At 26.5% G+C, this 22,600-nt stretch overlaps 1 protein-coding gene across 1 annotated transcript in view; it reads left to right on the top strand.

Annotated features, from left to right (window-relative positions):
- Positions 1–22,267, top strand: part of LOC117170036 — a 40,933-nt gene extending 18,666 nt beyond the window's left edge. The window contains exons 2-3 of the mRNA XM_033356554.1: positions 16,770–16,833; positions 21,524–22,267. Coding sequence (XP_033212445.1) covers positions 16,770–16,833; positions 21,524–22,098 — 639 coding nt within the window. The 3' untranslated portion in view covers positions 22,099–22,267. The remainder of the gene's footprint in view (positions 1–16,769; positions 16,834–21,523) is intronic.
- Positions 22,268–22,600: the final 333 nt, after the last annotated feature.

Genomic DNA, 22,600 nt, shown 5'->3' with positions numbered 1-22,600 from the left:
GGAATTCTGTGTCGATTTGTTACGAGTGTCAGATTCCGTTGTTTCTGTAGCAAGCACTTGCTAAATGACGGAACGTTTTCAGTTAGAAAACACGATTAAAGCTTTCATTGTGGCAAAGACATCTTCATTATCTTCTTCATTAAATTAGATAATAATACTATTCAAATTTACATTGAATTTTATTTTGAATTTATTTCCTTCACAGGAAATGAATATAGGTTTTGTGCTTACATAAATTGGAAATTAATTTGTAAGGTTCCAATAAATGTAGAATAATAACTTAATAAATTATTTTTTTATTTAACTAGCTAACAAAAACAAAATTCACTTTAAAATAAAAACTAGTTTAAATCATTCAAAAAAGATTAAATTTTTTCCACATTTCTTGTTTTGTTTGAATCAAATAGATATTTTCATTAATTCATATAAATTGATTTTTAACAGATGCATTGTTTAAATAAAGTATATTTTTTGTTTTAATGAATTAAGTTATACTGAAGAAATAACTTTTTCAATCAATAAGGTAAATATTTGCTATTAATTATATTTAAATAAGTTTTTTTGCAATTAAAGCAAAAAAATTAGTTTCTTTCAATTGTATGAATTCAAATAAAATTTTGTTGTTTTATTCAAATAAAAATTTTTTTAAGTGAACTAGAGAAGCTGGAAATACGAAATTTTCATTTTTAACTTACTAGCATCATTAATCGTTTAGATGTAGTTTTTCGATTTCAGGAAAACAATTTTGAACACGATAGAAACATGGTAAATAATTAATTATTTTATAAGATTATTTGTTTATTAGTTTTTAAGATTATTTATATATATAATTTTTCTTGGATCCTTGAAAAAAATAAATTGATTATAATTAAATATTGAAACAAAAAGGGCGAAGAGTTAAGGACAAATTTAGTACATTATTGATATTTTTACCCAGAACGATTTCAATATAAGATTATAAAAAAAGTTAATCACTTAAAACAAGACGAATTTACAACAAAATAGTTGGATCCTAAACTAAAAAAGAATGATTTTCAGCCAGTTGCATCTTCAATCAAAACGGTGAAATTTTCACAGAAGGAAAATAATTTTTCGCACAGCAGTTCGATTTTTTAAATTTAAACAAGAATTTTTTAACAAATGAATTAATTGTCAACTAAAGAAATAAAGTTTTCAGTAAAGCATTAGTTGAATTTTTAACAAAAAGTCATTGTTTTGCACAAAATATTATTAATGTAAAATAAAAATTTTAAATCAGTTTTTTTCATTCTATTAATCCCTATGTCTCTTCTGATATAATTTTTCAGTAATTCCAGAGAAAATTTTAATAGATTTTAAATATTTTAAATACGTTGTGAAAGGATCTGGAAAATTTATAATAGAATTTTTTTTCAAAGGATTGTACTAAATTTAAGGAAAATTCCAAGTAAATTTAAAGGACATTTATTACTGAACAGTTGAAAAACAATGTAAAAATATCAGAATGAATACAAGAAAATATAATTAAATACATGTAAATGAATGTTATAATGTTCTTAATCTTTCTGAAACATCTTGAACTTCCAAATATATTTTAAAATATTTTGAAATATTCTTTTTTATTTTTTAAGGAATCCTCACAAAATGTGTTTATTTTCTAAAAACATTTTTCGATTCTTGATAGAAAAGTTTCCATACCTTCGAAAAATTAGAATCTGTTTAAATTGGGTTAAATCTGTCAAATTTTGACATTATTTTAAAACTTTCTTAAAACTAATAATCCTGATAAATATCTTTTAGAATGATTCGCAATTTTTTCTTAAATGTTTTTGAAATCCTAAAAAATGTACTATTATATTCAAATATTATAAATTCTCTTTCTGAAATTTTGGAAATCATGTAAAATGGTTCCAAAACTTTAAAAATATTATTTAAAAATTATTTTTTGTAAATAAATAAATATATTTTTTTTAAATTTAATTTTGTAACCCGTATATATATAAATTTCTAACACCAAAATACATTTTCCGCCAAGTAGTTGCATTTTTAACCGAATAGAAATATTTCCTAGCAAGAAAATTCAATTTCTATACAAAGACGAATTTTTAACGAAATAGTTAAATTTTCAACTAAAGAGGAGAATTTTCAACTAAAATGATAAATCTGCATCCGAAAAAATTCAGTTTTAACAAAGGAGTTTAACTATAAATTTAGCGGTTGAATTTTCAAACAAGGTTGTTAATTTTCCACCAGAGTATAAATTAACAGAAAGAAAATTAATTTTTAACAAAATAGTTGGTTTTAAAATAAAAAAAATTGAATTTTTTACAAAACATATACCATTTCTACCAAGAGAAATTAATAGACTGATCGGGAACCATAAGGGAACCAACGAAATTGTCAGTATTAACTTTTTTGTTTTTTGTATTTGCAATCTATCCAGCGTGTCGTGCATTTTTAACAAAATAAAAAAATTTAATCTCGCAATTTTAATTAAAATAAGAAAGTTGCTGCAAAGGCTACACTTAAGAAATACTTAATAAATAGTTTTTCCATTATGCTGTTTTTTTATGAACGAGGATTAACCCCTTATGTTTTCCGATCATTGAATTATTAAACCAAAAAGCAGAATTTTCTACAAAAAGAGACAAATTTTCAGTGAATAAAGATTTCTTAGTAAAGTAAGAAAAAAAGTATAAAAAATTACAATTTTAGGCGTAAATAATTTCTAATACAAAATAAAAATCTGGTATAATATTAATTTTTTAACTTTACGCGTTTATCCCTTTCTCAAGTTATATACCTATGATTTTCCTGAGATTTTTCAGAAAATTCAAAACGGATTTTGACGAAGTTAAAAATGTCGAGTCGAAATCGTATTAATAAACTTAATTTTGAACCACTTAGTTGAACTTTTAACAAAAAAATATTTTAATTTTAAATACAAAAGCTGCTGAGATCATCTAAGTGAGATACAATATTTTCCAATTGAGTTTAATTTTCCACAAAAAAAGTTTAATTTTTACTTTAATAAATATTTGTTTTTAACAGAAAAATTAATTTCTAAAGAAGTGGTTAAGTTTTTAACTAAATAGATGAATTTTTGAGAAAAAATGCGAAATTTAAACAAAATAGTTACTATACATTTTCAACTAAAGAGGAGTATTTTTAACTGAAATTATAATTCTTTATTTAAAAAATGAATTTTCAATCTATTACTTCAATTTCTAATCAAACAGTTGAATTTTTAACTCAAAGAATTAATTTTCTGCCAGAAATGGTGAATTTGACAAAAAACCGAATTTTGAACAAAATAATTACATTTTTAACAAAATAGCAATATACAGAAAAAAAAAGATATACAGATTTTTGAATCAATCAAGAAAGAACTGTTTGAACCAAATTAAAAATAAAATAAGAAAATGAGAAAATAGATTTTAATACAGGACACAAATTTCTAATATTAATTTATATTTTAAGTTTCTTTATATCTTCAGATAATATGCATTTGATTTTCTTTCAAATATTTATCATTTTTCTTTTAAACATATAGCTTTATTTATAACAGAGGAAATTTTAATTTCCAATCAAAAAAACGTGAAATTATTAAAAAAAGATCAAATCTTTACAAATTTGTTAATAAAGAAGACATGTTCTGATTCATAGGGATACATTTTTAAAAAATTAGAAAAATTTTCAACTAAAATCTTAAATATTTGAAAAGAAGCAAGCTTTTAATGAAAAATTAAATTTTCTAAAGAATTATTTGAATTTTTAATCGAGAAGATTACTTTTCTTCCAATAAGGACAAATTAAAAAAACTACATATATTTTAAAAATAATATTTACATTTCAACCAAAATGTTGCATTTTTACAAAAAAAAGAAGAAAAAAAATATTTATGCAATTAAGGTTTTTCAATTATTTACGAAAAAAATGTTAACCAAACTATAATCTAGCTAGAATATTACATTTTTTAATTTATCCTCGAAATATTTGAAAGTTTGCAAACATTTTCAAATTCTTAAAAATTTGTGAACAGGAGGATTTTGAAGAAAGAGTTTTTTTTTGAGGAATTACATAGTATTTTAAGAGAACACAAAAAATTACCTACATTCTAGAAAAGATTTTTAAGAATAATTTATTTACAAAAGTTAATGTTAAAAAAAGTTTTTGAATCATTTGACAAGGTTCCCGGAATTGTAGAAAAAGATATAATAATATTTGAAGATAATTGTAAATTTTTCAGGATTTAACAAAATTTAATCTAATCATTTTAAAAGATATTTGTCAGGCCTATTCGTTTGCAGAAACGTTTAAAATAATATCAAAGTTTGAAAAATTAAAACAATATAAACACTTTAAAATATTTGATAATATTTTGCAATATTAACAAATATATTTGGAAATTCTTGAATTATCAGAAAGGTTAAGAGGATTATAAAATTAATTTATACTTATATATTTCCTTTTATTCACTATCAAATTGTTTAATTTTTCCTAAAATACTCAAAGTCATAAATCTCCCTTAAACTTACTCTGACTTTTCCTAAAATTTATTAAAATCTTTTGAAAGAAAAAAATTGCATTACGAATTTTCTGAATCTTTTTTCAACGTATTTCAAATATTTAAAAATCTATTAAAATTTTCTCTGAAATTATCAAAAAATTATATTAGAGGAGACTTAAAGCTCAATTAAATTTAAGAAACTTATTAAATTTTTTTATTTTATGTTGATAATTTTTGTTGTATTCATCAATTACTCTTTGCTAAAAACTCAAATAATGCTTTCATGAAAAGTTAATCTTTTTTCTTGAAAATTAACTCATTTGTTACAAAATTCGTATTTACATTTAAAAAAACGAACTGTTGTGCGGAAAATATTTTTTCTTTCTGTAAAAATTTCACCTTTTGGATTGAAGATACAACTGTTTATAAATTAATCTTTTCGAGTTAAGGTTCCAAATATTTTATTGTAAGTTCATCTTGTTTAATGTGTCCCAATGTTTTTTAAGTATAATATAATCTTCGCGCTTTATGTTTAAATATTTAATTATATGGTTGAAAATTTAAATGTTTGTTGAAAACTGGATTTGCTATAAATGAAATCTTAAAGAATCTTTTTAAATTCTTTTAAAGATCCAAGAAAATATATAGTTAATCTCTTTTATAGCGCCGATCTTGCGGCGGATAGTGGGTGGAAACTAACTCATTATAGCCCGCTTCGTTTTTATTTCTTCACGCATGAGTGCTCGCCTAAGTGACAACCGCTGACCCCGTGCACCCCGCGTAGCTCCTGTTACACTTACGTACCTGTCGGCGTCAATTCTCGGAAGGCCTATAGAAGGGAGGGCTATTAAAGGGTTTCACTGTATTTATATAATATTAAAATCTAATAAACGAATAAACTTGGAAAATAATTGATTATTTGTAAAGTTTTGTGTGATTCTAAAAATTCTGGTTATTTTTAATTATTCATATTTCTGATTGTTAAGTCTGAACTGAGAAGCACTATTAGAAATTAACCAGTATTAAACCTTTGGATTGAATAATTGTTCTGGATTTTACAATTATAACGATAATTATAATTAGCTATTAATATATTACCGAGCTTATGAATAATTTTTTAAAGAATTCCTAATTTTGAGGTTAAGTGAAAAAAAAAGATTTGCTCTACTTGAACAAAATCTAATTTCAATTTAAAAAATATATATTTAATGTGGTTTAAACCCATATTAGTTCAATGATTTTTTGGATTCAAACAAACATTTTTCTCAGTTTACTGAGATATATACGATTCTCGAAGTGAAAATAAGAAATCCAGAAAAATAGAAAAATGGATAAAGCGAAAGAAGATTTGAAAATGGACACAGTTTTTGCTCGTGTCGCATAATCTTGTCCATTTGTCAACGCAACCGTCTCCTTCGATCTGCCACAAGTAATTCACTGAAGGAAAAATAGCATCTTAAGAATGTCTGACCGCGAACAAATTTTTGAGGGAAAAACAAAAGGACGAAAAACCATTCAGTCGGCACTCTTTTTCTTAAGAAACCTATAAAAAAACCTTCTGGTGCGAATTACCCAGACGACAGCACGACCAGATTCTCCTGCATCCGGCTGAGTGATAATAAATTAGGCTTCTTCATCTAAGAGACTCGAACTTACTTTTCCTCCTTGATTAATCGTTCTTAATCCCGACGCTGCAACTCTAGCTGTGTTTTATCGCATCTGGACCCGCTATCCTTCATAAAAAAAATAACACCAATTTTTTAGATGGGAAAAGATCCTCTTATTATGAAATAATCGATTCAAGTTTAATCATTTTATTTAATTTGCTGATAATTATAATTCGTAGTAATATAATATATGATAAGTATTTAATATTTTAGTTCTAAAATTGTATCTGGAAAGCAAACAAAAATTATACCCCCTGTACTTCGGAAAATATTTGACATTAGGAAAAAAATTTGCTGCGATTCTGAGAATTTAAATAATATTATCAGTCATGTATTGTGCAAGAAGAAAATGATTTTTATTAAAGAAGCTTTGAACGTTAAAAACATGATGATTTTTACAATATATTTTTTATTAAATTTTTTTTTTCTAAAAGATCTCCGCTCCGCTGGGAATCGAACCACAGAACGTCCGATTGCCGGTCGGGTGCTTTTAAGGCTTTTTGGACTAAATGGAGCAGAAGATGGAGAAGATCTTTTTGTAGGAAAAATTTAAATTAAATTTTTTTTAATTCGTAGCTCCATCTAGTCCGAAGAGACGTTAATTATTTCTGTTATTGGCTAATGATAATACAGATTCCTTAAAAAAATTAAAATATATTTCGTCACTGAAGATTTTTTTACTATTGCTTTATTTTAATTTTGTTAAAAATAATAAGAAACAATGGTCTCATCTATTCCCTTTAAATTACTGCACAATCATAAGACTATTAAACAAAAAAAAAGTCAAAGGGGAAAGGTAACAACAAAATTAAAAATAATTTTTAGTACATTTTTATAGCCTAAATGTATTTTGAAGAAATTGATAACATTGAACCCTTTGAGATATTTTTAGAAAATTTCAACGTATTTAAAATGGTTTTAAAGGAGAAAATACAAAGATTGCAAAGTTAAAATAACGACTTTTTTTAAAAATTTATGTTATTTAAGATAAATTTTAATGAATTTTCAATCTATTTCAATAATTTAAAAGTATTTCGTAGAATTTTGTTAAATTCAACTCTTTAAAGTATTTTAAATGACAGAATTGAAAATTTTCATTTTTAGAATTTTCTTAGGAATCAGGGCATTCTTAAAGATTTCAATTTAAAAATGGCGACTCTTTTTCAGTATTTTGGGTTCTTCATAATAAATCCTTAATAATTTATCATTTTTTTTTTAAATTTGAAAGCATTTCAAAAAATTTTATAAAATTTAAATTTTTAAAGTATTTAAATAAAAAGTTTAATGGGTTAAAGGGATTTTAAATCAGATAATCTAATTTTTTAAGGATTCAGGACATTCTTAAAGATTTGACATTTAAAATAACGACTTTTTTTCCAAATTTTAGGTTATTAATAATGAATTGTAACTAGTTTTTAATCTATTTTAATAACGTAAAAGCATTTAAATTTTTTTAAATAAAATTAAACTCTTTGGAGTATTTTGATTAAATTTTCAACGGATCACTAAAGATTTCAAAGTTAAAATAACGACCTTTTGCAATATTTTAGGCCATCTATAATAAATTTTAACTAATTTTCAATATAATTTAATAATTTGAAATTATTTCAAAGAATTTAGTAAAATTGAACTCGCTGGGGTATTTTTATAAAATTTGCAACAAATTCAAAAGGATTTCACATGAGATATTTGAAAATTTTCCTTTTCAGAATTTTTTAGGATTTAGGGCATTCTAAAAAATTTCAAAGTTAAAATACCGACTATTTTTAATATTGCGGGTGATTTATTTTAATTTCTAAGTAATTTTTAATCTATTTCAATAATCTGAAAATATTTCATAGAATTTTATAAAATTAAACTCTTTAGAATATTAAAAAAAAATTCAAAGAATTTGAAAGGATTCTGAAGGTGATAATTTAATGTTTTCCTTCTTGCAACTTTTTTTTAGGTTTCAAGACATTCTTAAAAATTTGAAACTGAAAACAAAAACTAGTTTCAAAATTTTATGTTATTTATAAAAAAAATTGTAACTAATTTAAAAGCATTTCTAAGAATTTTATACAATTCAATTCTTCAATGAATTTTTACGAAATTTTCAACGCATTTAAAACAATTTTAAAGGTGACAATTTAAAGTTTCTTTGGAGTTTTTTTTTAACATGAATTATTTTAAAGCGACAAGTGACGAATTTCCAAGTATGTTTTCAATCATTTTAAATTCCTGAAAACATTTTTTTTTCCTCTGCAAATCGTGAAAAGTCATTATTATTTGGGATAAATTATACAAAGGTTTTTCATTTTTATTGTTTTAAACAATTTTTTCTCCCTAAAAACGTAAAAAGTGCATATTTTCTGGAAATAATGGCACAGTTAAAGAATGTTGACAGCAATATATTTTTGAAGGATATTTGGTTATTATTTATGCAATTTTTATTTGTTTAAACAATTATTTTCCCTTGCAAGGCGAGAAAAGGTATTATTTTATAGAATTAATGACATAATTAATGGATTTTGAGAATAATATTTTTTTCTAACGCACATTTAGCAATTTTTTTAACAATTTTTTTTCTGTAAATCGTAAAAAATTATTATTTTCTAAAACTAATGGCACGTATACCCTATATTATTCAAGCAATAATAATTTTTTTAAAAATAAAAATACCCTTTAAAATATATTGCTCTCAACGTTCCTTAATTGTTTTATTATTTCTAGAAAATAATAACTTCCTACGATTTTATGGAAAAGAAAACGTTTAAACCAATGAAAATGGTTCAAATAATTGGCAAATATGTGAAACGAAAACTACTTAGGGTGATTATTCTAAGGTAAAAAAAACTTAGGTAGTAATTGAGTTTTATCACACCAAAAAATCCAACAACAAAATTCAGAATTTTTTTTAAGTTTAAATTTCCAGCCAAATTTTTTTAATCAAAATTATGCACATTGAGAATGATTCAGAAAGGTTCTGTAAATTCTTTCAAAGTTTTTTTGGAGATAAAAACATTTATTGTTATTTTTGGATGAGCATGATTATTTTTTAATAAGAATCGTATTCTGTGATCATTATTTTTGTTTGTAAATGAACCTTCTATTTCAACTTTAGTTCTACTAACATTTTCGTTCATTTCTAAAAAAAATTTTAAAAGAAAATTCACGCATTAAAAAAAACGAAAAGCTGAAAGAACTCGATTATTCAATTATTTTTATTTTTGGATGAGCATAAATATTTTTTATTAAGAACCGTTTTAGGTCGTCATAATTTCAGATTTTGAATTAACTTTTGATTTAAAAATTATTTTCGTAAGCATTTTCATTCATTTGTCACAAAAACTTCTAACTGAAAATCGATCTATTTCATTTCTTCATAAAATTGGTCCCTTTTTGTTGTTGAAAATTCAACTGCCATTCTTTCTGGTTATTCTTTTAGTTTTAAAATGAACTTTTTATTTAAAAACTAGTTTTGTAAACATTTCTATTCGTTCAAAAAAAATTTAACTGTAAATTTACCAATTCTTAAATAAATTTTTTAAATCATTAAGGAAGGCCTAACAAGATTTTAAGAGATGTTCGAAAATTTAAGGAGCAATAATGTGCTTAAATCATATTCTTATCCATTTATTTTCATTATTGAATGAGAATAATTTTTTTTAATAAGAATCGTATTATGTGGCTATTATTTTTGGTTGTAAATAAACTTTTTATTTGAGAATTACTTTTGTTTCTTTTTTTTGTGTTTAAAAAAAAACAATTTAACTGAAAATTTATCCATTCCATTTTTCGTACCAATTTTTTTTCAATTTTAATGTCATTCTTTTTAATCAATCTTTTACGTTAAAAATGAAATTTTAATTTAAAAACTAGTTTTGTAAACATTTGCTTCGTTTGTAAAGAAAATGTTAACTGAAAATGTGCCAATTTTTAAAGAATTTTTTTAATCTTTTAGGGTAGCCTAATACGAGTTTGAAAGTTAGATTAAAATTTTTTAGAGCTTGTAAGAGCTTACATTATTTGAATATTCATTTATTTTTATTTTTTGATTGAAATAATTAGTTTTGATTAAGAATAGTATCATGTGGTCATTCTTTTTTGTTTCTAAATAAACTTTTCATTTAATAATTAGTTGTGTAAACATTTTCGTTCGTTTGTTCGAAAAAAAATAACTGAAAATGTATCTATTCCATTTCTAGTTGCACATTTATCTTTTTTTTTAATTCAACTATTTAAACAAAAAATTGTCATTTTCAGTTTAAACATTCACTATTTGGATTAAAATTGATTTATTTCATTAAAAATTCATCTTCGGTCAAAGGTTTCACTATTTTGTTGAAAATTTGTTTTTTGGTGAAAATTTCTTTTCAGAATGAAAAGACAACACATCCAATTAAGGATTAATTATTTTATTCGACATTTTATCTCCTTGATTAAAAAATTAAAATATTTCTCATTGAGAATTAATTATGTTTGGTTGGAAAGTCTTCAATTTTATTTTTGGATGATCATTTACATTTTTCGTTAAAAAAAAGTGGAAAATTTTGGTCTGAAATTGATAATCAAAATTATATGCAACGTTTCGATATTTTGAGGATGCATGAGTTTGTCATGAATAAACTTTTATCCCCTACCTAAGTCTACAAAAATTCCAACTTTCCTTATTGGAAAGCTAAGGCTGAAGTTGATGGATGAAAACTAGAAGAGATATAATATCAAAGAATCGTCCGCTTATCTAACCATGAAATAATGCAATGGAGCCAAAGTCAATAAAATGATCGATGGTGAATTCAAGTGACCCGAAAGTTCACAATTTTGTTTACGAGTCTGTGAAATTGAGAGTTGATGCATTCACCACAAAAGTCAAAGTTAAATAAAAGCAGGATCATCCTCTTGCAAAAGACTCGAGTCTCCTAGCCACCACGAATTCTTTATAGGATGTTTTTCTTTTGACAAAAAACGAGTTTCACCGCGTCCACATGGGGATTTCCATTCGACGACCGAGGGATGAGGCGAAGCTGAGTGGAAAAATATACGAAAGGATTTGACCCGCTGAAGGATGTCTACCTTGAAATACTGAACCACTCCAAGTCGCGGTTGTCCATTTGTCAAATAAATGTCGCTGAATGCCACGAGGGATTTATTTTATAAAAAGAGAATCAGACTCTTCTGAAGGATTATATCAATATTCTCGAGAATTTTCTCTTTTTAAAAAAGTATCTCCACAAATTTCATACAAAGCTTAAGAACAAACTGAATATTTATGGATTATTTAAATTAAGAAGAAAGTTAAAATTATAAATTTGTAAGATTGATGTTGAAAACCCGTTGTAATCAGTTTTCTCATCAGTAAACGTTTTACTGATTCAGGGAAGCCGTTTTTATCAGAGAAAAAAATGTCCAGTTTTTTCAGTTCCCAAAAATTTTTCACAGTCACTTAAATGTAAAAAATCCAACGCTACGTCTAAAAATTATTCCATTCAAAGTTATAAAAACTGAAGTGCAAATGAAAGAATTCCATGTGAAACTCTTGAATTCGAAGAATTCTCGGATTTCGGAGAATTCATGGAATTCGAAAAATACATGGAATTCATGGAATTCTCGGAATTCACGAAATCCATGGAAGTTAACGAATTAAAGAAATATACGGAATTCATGAAACTTACGTTGCCACAGAATTCGCGAAATGCACGCAATTCGAAAAATTTATGGATTTCACCGAATTCATGAAGCACACGACTTCAAGGAATTCAGGGAATTAAAGGAATTCCCGAAATTTATGTGTCAAAATGTGTCAATTGGGCCACTTTTTATGGTTTTTTCTTCTTCATCGAGAGTGCGTGATAAGCTAGATTTGTACATAGATAAAATGCCTGTAAAACATTTTTGCAAAATTTTTATTTTTTGAGTCGTTATTGTTAATTAACTTTTTTAGCATGGTTCTTCTAACTAATTTTTTTCTCCCGATCAGTACAAACTCTCGCCATAATTTTTTGCATGTTTCGTTAACTATGTTCATTCTATAAAATAAAAATCCTTTTACCATTGTTGAATACATATTGATTAAATTAGCAACAATTTTTATAAACAAATAAAATTCATTCTAACTTCTCAATGGATTTCAATGCTTTACTTGACTAATTACGATAGCTTGTTTAATTACGAAGATTTTGGTAAAAAAAAAAAATTAGGAAACTTTGTATATCACCAAAAGTTGTGGTTCAAAATAATCCAGAGCCTACAATTTTCATACGATTCCCTCTTTTTTTTAAATTAAAGCCAATTAAATTCTGAAGAGGTCCGTCGAAGCCGATTTTGCTGAAAAGGCTCTGTTTGTTTGTTATTCAAGTTGCAAAATGCCAAAAACCATAATTTTTAATATTTGTACTGCCTGTTTTGTAGCATTTATTTTTCTGCGCAATCATTAGGTTTGCCTTCAGAAATGAAAATTCCATGACATAAATGGAAATCAAAATATTTACCATTGTTATAAACAATACTGGTTAACAAATGCATTAAGCGGTCACTCTTTGATATAAAAATCCATTTTTTTGCATAATTGTTCATTTTATCATTAAATTAATATTCTGATGGAGGAAACTGACTCGAGGAATTGACGGAATTCCAGGAATTCGTGGAATTCTTGACATTATAGCAACATACAGAATTGATGGAATTTGCGGAATTCATGTAACACCCGGAATTCACAATATTTGCGAAATTCGTAAGTTTTTCGGAATTCATGGAATTAACCGAATTTGCGGAATTCATAAAAAAATTTAATATGGTATTTACTGAATTCATGGTATTATCGGAATTCTCCGAATTAAAGCAATTCAAGGAATCTACAAAATTGATGAAATGCAGCGAATTGATCGAGTTTAAGCAATCCATTCGATTGAGAGAAATCATGAAATTTAAGGAATTCACTTAAATCACGTAAAATACTGAATTTCGGGTATTCACGTAATATGCAGAATTGATTTTATTTACGGAATTCCATGAATTCATGAAATTTACAGAATCAAAAGAATTTACGATGAATTTCGCGAATTACATGAATTCCGAAAATTCCATGAGTCCTGTGGATTCCATGAATTCTGTGGATTCCATGAATTCTGTGGATTACTTGAATTCTACGAATTCCATGAATTCCTTGAATTCCACGAATTCCTTCAATTCCATGAATTCAACGAATTCAATGAATTCGTTGAATGCCGTGAGTTGCTGAATTTTCGAGATTCAGATTCAGTACCAAAAATATAAATCCATGTTATCATTTAGAATGCTCTAAACTGCAGAATCAATCATGAAGTACAATTTTGTCAAAATGATATTAGTTTAAACATTTTTGAATTCTAATTCCAGGTAAAAATTATGTAAAAGTTGAAATTTCCCTGTTCAAATCCAAAATTTTTATTCTTTTTGAAAATTCTTTATTTCAGTTAATTGTAAGAATTATAATTTTTTAAATAAAATTCGCTGTTCCAATTCATAATTGAAATTTTTTTAAATCCCTCGTTTCAATATAGAATATCAATATTGTTTGATTCAATTTTCCATTAAGAATTGTCATTCTCATGAATAAATTCCAATTCCAGCACAGAATTTGTTAAAAATTAAACATTTTCAGTTCAAATCTAGAATTTTTAATTCTTTCAGAAAATTAACTTTTACTCAGAAATAAAATTCTTTTGAAAAAAATCCCTGTTTGAATCAAGAATTTTAATTCTTTTCAAAAATTCTCCTTTTCAACTAAGGATTAGATTTTCTTAGTGAAATTCCCTGTTCCAATTCATTTTAAGTTTTGTTTTTCAATATCCCATATGAATTCAGAACTAGCATTAATTCTTTTGAAAAATACACGGTTCCAGCTCGGAATTTATTTAAATTTTTTAATTTTCTGTTCCAAGACAAATTAGAATTCTTCTGAATAAATACCAGTTTTAAGTCAGAATTTTGTTCCTTATCAAAAATGTTGAAACATCTACATGTTGTTTTACATTTTTTCAGATTATTTTTTTTTTAATTCTGCCAAATTAAACAATTTTTTTTTTAAACCTTCGACATTAATTTTTGACAATTTTGTAAATCTTTATAAATCTTTTTAAATATTCTCTTAACATTTTTGTACGAATTGTCGGATTTTTTCGGTACATGTAGATACTTCGTTTAAATTTTTGGAAAACATTTCAAATTTGAAAGTACTTTTGAATCTCTTTCAAATCTTCTGAATATCTCTTCAACTTCCTTGAATTTTTTTTGAGGATAACAGGTGTTCAATTCTTATTTATACATCAAAATACAACAATTTGACTTACAAATTATATTTGGGTGAATAGTACAATTAAAATTGTAACATTCAAAATTTAGTTTTGTGTTTAATTTTAAATATTTAATTAATAATCACTGATTTTAAATAAACAGTCAGATATTTCTAAATATTAAGTAACTGTTCTTCTTCTTAATAAAAAATTTTCAAATTGCACAAATCAAAAATAGAATATTATAGACTGAAATTATATTGGAAATTTAAAAAAAGCCTTTAATTATAAACATATTATTTTGACGTAAGTTTTTAATTAAAAATAGATCATAAAGTTTCAATAGGGCGTTTACATTTGTTTAACCAATAAGAATTTTCAATTGAAGCAGTTTAATTTTTAACGTTAATATTGGGACATTCCTAAAATTTCGAAATGATACCAACTCGTCTTCTACAATCAATTATTATTTACTTTTTCAAACTTAAAGTACAATTCAATTTAAAAAATCATTAATTTATAATTAGAGTTGATCAAGCAAAAATGATTTTTATTAAAAATCTTTGATTTTAAAAGCTTCTGATTTTTAATTGTTCAGGTCTTTTAATTAGCATTTCAAAATTCTTTCAATTAAAATGTACGTTGAAAATTGAAAATCTAAAATCTAAAATTTTTTAAGTGAAAGGTTTTCGAATTGAGTATTTTAAACTCAATGATATCATAATTGAAAAAGATAAAATTTAAACTAATTATTTAAAAAATGTTTAACATCAAAGTTGGAAGGATTTTTGTCTACAAAATTGTAAAATTCAAATAGTAAAATAGACTGTAAATCGATATACTCAAAACATAAACAGTCAGATTGGTCTGAAAAGTAAATATTTAATATTGCACAATATACTCGACTGAGTACTCGCGCACTGCGGCCCATTTGAGGCATCCCGAATCGAAATTCGCAACTGTCTCTCGCCCCGCCCCTTAAAAACTAGATATTTAGAACAGTCTTGACATACCAAAATAAATGTTATTAAATTGAAATGAATTTGGTTACTACATAAAATTGAATTTAAAAAGCTCGGAAAATATCCCAAAAATGAAAAATAGCTGTTTTCTATCAAATTCACGCTAAAGGCGGTATTTTCCGGATTTTTTGAACATGGATTACTTTTAAACAATTAGTGACGAATTTCCAAGTATTTTTTAAATAATTTAAAACTCGTAAAACTACTGTATTCTTTTTAAAATTCTTTAATGTTATCATTATATCCAATAAAAGAATAACTTCTTACGAATTTAGAAAGAATGAGATTGAAATAAAAAAATAACAAAAAATTGAAATAACAATTTTTACAGCTATGGATTCCGGACAAGCCCAAAGTGAACAAATTGAAAATTTTTAATTATTTTAATAAAAGCATAAGGTTTTAGGAATTTTTACATTTTTCTTTTTGTATAAAAATTTTTTCTTAAAATTCTTGAATAAATTTCAAATTATTTTTTTATTTGAAAGAGTTAATTTTTAAGAAAAGACAAAAAAATGTAAACATATTTGAAAATATTAGGAATTTTAAAGATCTTAAATCATTTGAATATTTATTTGTTTTTATCCTATTTTGTGCTCATACTTTTTGGTTGTAAATGAAATTTTTATTTAAAAATAAGTTTTGTCAACATTTTCATTCAATTCTAAAAAAATCTTAACTGAAAATATTGCAATTGCTAGGCAAATTTTTTTATTTTCAAGGAAAGCCTGCTAAGGTGTTAAAAGATATTCGAAAGTTCTAGAAGTTTTAAAGAACTTTAATTATTTTAATATTAATTTCTTTTCATTTTTGGATAAGGATAATTCCTCTGGATTAGGAATCTTATTATGTGGCCATTTCTTTTCTTCGCAAATAAATTTTTTATTTTAAAACCAGTTTTGTAAACATTTTAGTTCCTTCATTAAAACAAATTTTACCTTAAAATTGATTTATTTTATTTTTGGTTGCGAATTTATCTTTTTTTGGATGAAAATTATAAATTAAGATGAGAAAATAAGAATGAAGAAGAAAGTTCAGTTCTCTTTGAATCTGAATAAGTAAAAATTCAATTAATTTAATCAGTTTGAAAAATTTTAACTAATAAATCAGTAATTTTTTTATTTTCACTGATTTCAACCGATAAACTTGTATTTTTTAACTTTTATTCTTGCACAGGTTTTTTTATAAATTACCTAATACATTCATAATGATGTAACCAGAAATTTTTTCTTTCTTGGACAGATTTATGAAATACAAATATGTCACAAGGACAATCTCGATGCGTAGATAAGTTTTGAGATTGCGTTCTTTACTAATACGATAATTAGTTTTTCCTTAGCTCGGTGAAATGATGATCGTTTCCACTCTAGTTCTATCACTGGCAATTATCATCAATTATATTGGTAAATATAACAATAAAATAATATATCCATATTCCTAAAAACTTTTTGACGTTTTCGTAAATCAAAATTTTACCGACAATATCCTAATTTAAATTTGTGAAAATATTAAAAAGTCCTTTGAAATCATTTGAAATTTTTGAATTTTTTTTTTAATCTAATTAATTTTCTGAACGATTTAAAATCTTGTGAAATTCTATAAAATACTTTTAAATAACCTAAATACCTTGAAAGCCTTTGAAATATTTTTAAATCGGGAAAATCCTAAGATTGGTTGTTGCTTCTTTCAAGAGCACATAAAAAACCCAAAAAGGTATAAAAAGTAGTGGAGCCCGAAAATCAGCAATAGAGCCCAGAAAAGGCCGAAAATTCTTATACAATTTCCGAATGCAAATTTTGTAGTTTTGATTATTAGCCAGAGAAATTTATTTAAACCAAAGAAATTTTTCTTTTACTAAAAACCAATCGTTATTTATTTTAAATCCGAAAAAATTTGTTTGAATAAAAGAAACTATTTTTTTGGTTTACGTACTTTAAGAATATTTTATCAAGAAGCAAAAACAAGAAAATCTATGTTCCTATTTTAATATTTATTTTGCCTAATGATTATTAATGATATTTTATAGTACTTTAGATTCAAGTGTATTGTTCAATTTGAAAACTGGGCCATAAAAATGAGATAAAAGTTATAAGTAAGCACAGGGGACTATTTATTCTAGCTTTTTTATTGCAGATAGTAGTATACATTTCTAATCATTTATTATTTTTCTGAAGTTTATTTTAAACAGACAATTCTGCACTCGTGTGTAGATTTTTTTCCACCTGTTATATTTATTATTTTCAAATAAAACCATGCTATTTTATTTACCTCTATGAAATTTATTACATTCTCATCAGAGAAGATATTAGATTTGTGTAAAATTTAACTTCTCTGTTTTTGTCAAAGGACCACATTTTGAGCCCCCTGATTCCGAAAAACCAGTTTTCTGAATATGGCTGTCTGTTCTTTCGTTAGCCTGTTCTTTAATTTAATTTTTATTTTTAGATTTTTAGCATGATACATTCTGGAAGAATAGATTGGATTGGCCTTTAGCTAACTCATTTAGTCCATAAGAATTAAGGTTAAGTTCGTTAGCAAGTTATTTTGAATAAATATTCGAAAAGTTAAAGCATTTTCAAATTTTTGTACATATTAATGAGTTTGTTTAATGAGTTAATGAGTTTCGGTCGAAAACTTTAAACAAGATAAATGTTTGTTCAATGTATTTCTAGGCGCTAAAACCTATTCTAAGTTCAAACTCGCACCCTTCTCGATTGGTTATCGAAATAACCTCAAAAACCGTGTTTTCAGTACTTGATAGAAAAATATTACTTCATTAGCGATTTTCAGCTGCTGTATTAAAAAGCTAGAGTAAGTCAGTAATTTTAAATGAGAACGCTTAACACAATCTCAAATGAAAGTTGCCTTATTGGCCTTTTGTAGGACAAAGTTGAATTTTTCGACCTTCAGACATCGACCTTCATGCTTTAGAAAAATAAGTATCAAAATAAATTTCGATTTAGATCGTACAATAATAAAAAATTGGTAATTATTTATCTGACGTACATATGAAAGTCGATATCTGGAAGTAAAAAATTTAACTCAGTCCTGCAAGGGGCCACTAAGGTGAATTTCGTTTTGAGGTTACGTTTATGATTCTCAAGTAATACTACGGATCTACTCTATTTATTAAATTTAGCAGCTCAAAAGAGCTAATGAAGTCATATTTTTCTATCAAATACAGAAAAGTTCGTTTTTTGAGGTTATGTCAAAAAAGACTCATAAAACGTTTCGAAAGGTTTTTGAAGATTGGTTGCAATTGACGAAAGGCTGTGGAAAGTTTTTTAATTCATATAAATTTATAAAAACCTTTGGCAATTGTGAGATGTACAAATTTTTTAAATATAAGAAAACTTATAGAAAATTACTAAAACTTTTAAAACACTTTCTTTCTACTGACCAAAGTTTGGCGGGACTGATCTTTTATAAATAGACCCACCACCTTAAGACCTCACCGAGTCTGTCTGATATTATCTTTTTGAGCTAAGATTCTGAAAAAGCGGGAAGTTTTACGTTTGGATATATTTTTACCTATTGGTTCCAGTGACCTCTAGAGGTCATATGAAGGTCAAAAACATTCTTTAGAAATTCTAAACCTAGTAGTTTTCATGGTTTGCTCATTTCGAAGTAATGATTCATACAAAATACGTTTCCTGGTGTGCTCATAGCGATTCTGTAGCCCCTATGACCCCTATACGTCAGTATCAAGGTCATTTGTAGGTCAACTTCGTTAATCCGAGAGATATCATATCTTTGACCTCAGATTATAAAAGTGCGAGAAATTCTAGGTACGGATATATATTCACCCAAAGGCTCGAAAGACCTCTAGAGGTCAGATGAAGGTCAAAAGGATACCTTTAGAATATTAAGGTAATATCGATGAATCTAAATTTCCTGAAATGTATTTCCTCATGGTAATTTGATATTTTTATTTATTTTTATTTTGATAATTTGACATTTGCACTTAGATTCGCATCCAATTGCAGAAACTGCTGAACTTCTTGCGCAATTCTCCTGCAATCTTAAATATAATGTTAAAAATTCAAGAAAAATGGAATGTCTAATGAATTTGAAGATCTATTTTCTTCACACCAGTATTGATTATTTCCCGGAAAAATTTGGGGGGCTTCAGTAAGGAAAGGGCGAGAGATTTAACCAAGACTTCAAGGATATCGAAATAAGATACCAAGTTTATTGGGACATAAGTATGATGGCGGATTATTGATGGTTTCTCAAGAGAGATAATACTACTCCAAATAAAAAAAATTTGTTGATAGACCTTTCGCCAGTGATGGAACACGTTATTTGTGAATTTATTTGGTTAATGACAGCATATATATGACCTGTATATGACCTCTAGTGGTCACAGAGACCCCGTGGATAAAGACCATTTTTTTTGTGTCGGAGGCGTTTTCGATTTCATTTTGTGGTCCTGTGTTACGGATATGAGCATGACAGCGTGTCAAAAAACGTATAATTGTAGCTCCTAAATCGTTGTGTGATATAATGAAAACGGAAATCAGAAGATTATTTATCATAGAGTGCGACGCCCCAGTTGATAGCAAAATAAGAATGCTAGAAGGCGCATTCTCGAAAACTTTAAGTGATACTATACGTACTTGCTTACGAAATGGTTCTAGGTAGTTCCGGGGATCTGAAAATAATTTGAAACGGAGACGGATTGATTGACAGAATAATTGACTTTTTGTTGCGGATCAAAGACTAAGAGAGCTAATTAAAGATGTTATGCTTACTAGAGGTTTCGAATGTACTACTGATCATTATCCTATAGTCTAAAAAATGATACTAGTTTAAGGATAGGGTAGAAAAAAAACCAAAAAGACAAAGGCGAATCAAAAAGGATAAAATGCAGAAATCGGGACTCAAAATAGATTTTCAGAATAGGATGAACACATGCATAAATAGGGCAACTTGGAAGGTGCTAATATGTAAAAAAGATAGAGGAGATACATTGGCTATATTGCGGGATTGTATTTTTAGAAGTATTTTTAGAAGTGACCGAAGTGTGTGGTACTGCGCTTATACGAAGAATGTCTGGTGATAAGTCGGACAATTATTAAGTCTGCACAGTTGTTTACGAAAATAAACAAGTGTATTTAACATATCTCCACTAATCTAGCTTTGGTTAATTTTTTTGTTTTTTAAAAAAAGAATGAGTTCGTCAACTAGCATTCCTTGATTAGCGGTTACGATATATCCATAGAAAATGCTATCCAAAATCATATTTTTAGTATAACGATGCTAAATAGAGAAGAAAGTTTGAAGAAATTGGTTCTGCTTCATATTGTCACGTAGCACGGAATATAAATATATGCACATTTAAAAATGTTTTTTGAAAATCAAGCTCAAAGCGCAAAACCCAACAGAAGTGCCTTTGGCCTAAATTTAGGAACACTTTAGCTTGAGAGATGAGATTTTTCTCAACCTAAATAGTAATTTTGATGTTTCATTGTATATATGATCACAATTATTAAATTATTTTTTTACTCCTATATTGGTTGCGTAAATAATTGTTCCAGTTGCAGCGGGGGAGATAATTACAGAAAAAAATTAAATTACAAAAATTGTATTCCGAACAAATTATTTGAATGTCAGTTTTCAATAATACAAATATTTTTTATGGAAGTACAAAAATAAATTGTATTTTTGTTAATCCTGCAGATTCAAGAAATTAAATTTGATAACCTGAACATGATATAGTGATTAATTTTAACCAACTTCACCTCCGAAAAGCTGCGCTCAATTTTTAGATAGTGATAGCTACTTGTTCAGAAAGACATCTGATTCTGACTCTCCTCAGTTATTCGTTCATGGATGCACAATAAGTTTGAACAGATAGATTTTTTATACAGCCAATTTGTTGAAAATATTTGGTCAGGGTATAAACTTATATTTAGTGTATAATTCATGAATGGCCTCTAATTCTTGTCTCAAACTTTTTAAAGACTTATGAAAGTATCTTTGATTTTTTCGAAGGTCACAGTTTGAAATTACGTAAATAGCGCGACTGATTCTGATAATTATTTTCCTGAAATCATTAACAAAATTTCATTTTCTGTTTTCTTTTTGCAGAATTTAGTTCCAATTTTGAGTGCTTACCTAATGGCGAACCCATTCCTGGTGTTCTTTGTTCCGGAACTCCTGATTCTCCTGAACATTCCCCTTCTTCTGTTAGGTCAAGGACAAGGTCTCCTCCTGGCGCCAAGCCTCCTCTTACTAGGCTGATAGTTCCACCTAACAGGCTTCCTTCTTCCAACAGCAAACGTGGATATGATCTTGAACACATGAAGTTTCTTCGGCTCATTCACCGCAATAATAAGAACCGGATATTCGAATTTCGTAAATACACTTTTCCAGCCGATACACGACTTAAATTTAAAGTAGCAGTTGGTATCTTTGAACCTTTGGAAAACCAAGAACAAATTGTTATAACCACATCCGCTGGTGACGTTTTTGCAATTTTGTCGGGCACTTATCTTCTTGACGGAATTTATATATATAGTAATGCAAGTTTCAGACGGGCAAAAATAAACATCGTAACCAGCCAGGTTACTACATTGACTCCAGAAGAAATCAATGATGTTCCAATAGGTCCTCACCGCCCAATGTTAAGATTTTTCCGAATAAGCCGTTCCAATCAGGTGTAAACCGCAATGTGATTATAAGATTTAGTTTCTTATAAAAGAAAGATTTAGATTATATCTGGAAAGGTTCTGCGTTAGATTACTTGAAAATCAGGACCGTTTGATAGCGTGTTTGTAAAACAACTACCTTTTTGTTTAGTATGATGCGGTTTAAACCATTCTTTGGGATTGTATGTACATGACCAATTATGTCATCAGTTTTACAGTTGCAAATAATTTAAAAAAAGCGCATTGTGCTTAGCTATAATTCATCATAATGAATTAGGTGTAATAATAAGTATATAAGACTCCTCCTAATCGTTTTTTCACGACCTGGTTGATTCAATTTGCATTCGAATCTAAATTCAGATCTGAAACATTGTTAATTTAAAATTTGGTCATGTAGATGCGCAGGCGGATGCAGGAGTCTAGTCGCAAAATATTTGAATAAACCTAATTAACTTGACTTGAGTGACTTATTACTGACAAATTTTCCACCTCGCACCTCGAATTGTTGTATTCTATC

Source organism: Belonocnema kinseyi, chromosome 3 (assembly GCF_010883055.1).
Source record: "Belonocnema kinseyi isolate 2016_QV_RU_SX_M_011 chromosome 3, B_treatae_v1, whole genome shotgun sequence".
Lineage (NCBI taxonomy): Eukaryota > Metazoa > Arthropoda > Insecta > Hymenoptera > Cynipidae > Belonocnema > Belonocnema kinseyi.
This window is presented reverse-complemented; position numbering and strand designations above follow the sequence as displayed.